This window comes from Colobus angolensis, unplaced genomic scaffold (assembly GCF_000951035.1).
Source record: "Colobus angolensis palliatus isolate OR3802 unplaced genomic scaffold, Cang.pa_1.0 Scaffold163, whole genome shotgun sequence".
Classification (NCBI taxonomy): Eukaryota; Metazoa; Chordata; class Mammalia; order Primates; family Cercopithecidae; genus Colobus; species Colobus angolensis.
The window spans coordinates 8,885,963-8,887,909 of NW_012114744.1; the positions used below are offsets into that span (position 1 = coordinate 8,885,963).

General features: G+C 38.3%; 1 protein-coding gene across 2 annotated transcripts; it reads left to right on the forward strand.

Moving 5' to 3' along the window:
* The first annotated feature begins 935 nt into the window (after window positions 1-935).
* LOC105508545 (general transcription factor IIH subunit 3) lies at window positions 936-1,941 on the forward strand. 2 transcript variants are annotated; one of them, XM_011937412.1, is made up of 2 exons: window positions 974-1,360; window positions 1,490-1,941. In XM_011937412.1, exons 1-2 carry the CDS (start codon window positions 998-1,000, stop codon window positions 1,799-1,801), a joined length of 675 nt encoding a protein of 224 aa, XP_011792802.1. In that variant the 5' UTR covers window positions 974-997; the 3' UTR covers window positions 1,802-1,941. The 2 variants fall into 2 exon arrangements, with proteins under 2 accessions (XP_011792801.1, XP_011792802.1); XM_011937411.1 differs by having other exon boundaries at window positions 936-1,804.
* Window positions 1,942-1,947: the final 6 nt, after the last annotated feature.

Below are 1,947 nucleotides of genomic sequence, written 5' to 3' on the forward strand. Positions count from 1 at the left end.
ATGGAAATTCATAGAAATGGATCATGGAGAAATACCCTATAATCCCAGCTGATCCAAGTGTCCACTCCTCCCGTCAAGTCAGAAGGCTTCCATGGAACTCAGACTAGCCAGTCAGAAGCTGCTTTTGAGTATAGCTAGAAAAAAACAAGTTTAAAGAAATTAATGAAAGAAACGTTTTCCCCTGGTCATCTCCGTTCTGCTACAAATTCACTGTTGCTTATGGCCAAATGTGTTCATTTTTCTCTTTCAGGAAAAAAAAAAAACCCTGATATTTCTCCTGTCATTTTCACCACCAAAAATATTGCCTCTTTGGAACATCTCCCGTCCCTGATAACAATGAAGAGATAAAGTGTTAACATAATTCTTATGGTGAACTTATTTTAAGTGTAATAAATGACATTGACATAATCCAGCTTCCTGTCAGGCTGACCCATCTTTGGACATTTTTTTTTACCTAAGCATAGACTAGCTGACAATATGTTATTAACATGAATATAGAAAGTTAGCCAGGCTGCCCTCTCACAGTAATTTTCTGTTGGCATAGCTACAGCATTCACTGTTCTTCACCACTTGGCTTCTTTTATTGTATGCGGTTGGTGGCTTTTGGTTCAAACTGGTTGCTTATGAAGAAAATTCAGTATTTAAAGAAAATGTGTGCCTTACAGCCTCACCAAGAAACACACCAACATTTATTCTGATGAGTCCTTTACACTTACATTTTTATCCATTTTTCTTATCATTGATTCTAAAAGATACATTTTTCAGAACAATATTTTCTTCTCAACTTTTATCATTGTACATTAAACCACATTAATTGGCAGATAGGCCATGAGGACAGAGCTTGATTTATAATTTTGTCCCAGATAAACAAATAATAGTAGTGAGTAGTTTGATCTCCAGGAGGTTTTAAAAGAAATGAGGTTAATAGTTCTTCGCTGAGGTGCTGAGACAGCCATGGTTTCAGACGTTTACCTTATCCAAGTGCATAGATGCTGTGATGGTGCTGGGAAATTCGCATTTATTCATGAATCGTTCCAACAAACTTGCTGTGATAGCGAGTCACATTCAAGAAAGCCGATTCTTATATCCTGGAAAGAATGGCAGACTTGGAGACTTCTTTGGAGACCCTGGCAACCCTCCTGAATTTAATCCTTCTGGGAGTAAAGATGGAAAATACGAACTTTTAACCTCAGCGAATGAAGTTATTGTTGAAGAGATTAAAGATCTAATGACCAAAAGTGACATAAAGGGTCAACATACAGAAACTTTGTTGGCAGGATCCCTGGCCAAAGCACTTTGCTACATTCACAGAATGAACAAGGAAATTAAAGATAATCAGGAAATGAAGTCAAGGATATTGGTGATTAAGGCTGCAGAAGACAGTGCGTTGCAGTATATGAACTTCATGAATGTCATCTTCGCAGCACAGAAACAGAATATTTTGATTGATGCCTGCGTTTTAGATTCTGACTCAGGGCTCCTCCAACAGGCTTGTGACATCACGGGAGGACTGTACCTGAAGGTGCCTCAGATGCCCTCCCTTCTGCAGTATTTGCTGTGGGTCTTTCTTCCCGATCAAGATCAGAGATCTCAGTTAATCCTCCCACCCCCAGTTCATGTTGACTACAGGGCTGCTTGCTTCTGTCATCGAAATCTCATTGAAATTGGTTATGTCTGTTCTGTGTGTTTGTCAATATTCTGCAATTTCAGCCCCATTTGCACTACATGCGAGACAGCCTTTAAGATTTCTCTGCCTCCAGTACTGAAAGCCAAGAAAAAGAAACTGAAAGTGTCTGCCTGAGGATAAAATACTCTCCCCATCTTTTAGAACTGTTAATAGAAATTACATAGCAGATTCTTTGTTAGGAAGACTGAAAAAAATAAAGATAGATATAGGATAATTTTTAATGTAGTGACCTTACAGAAAATATTTCCCAAACATCCTTT

Excerpts from the sequence above, each read along its gene's own strand:
- LOC105508545 (XM_011937411.1), top strand. The coding sequence starts at position 998 with ATGGTGCTGGGAAATTCGCATTTATTCATGAATCGTTCCAACAAACTT.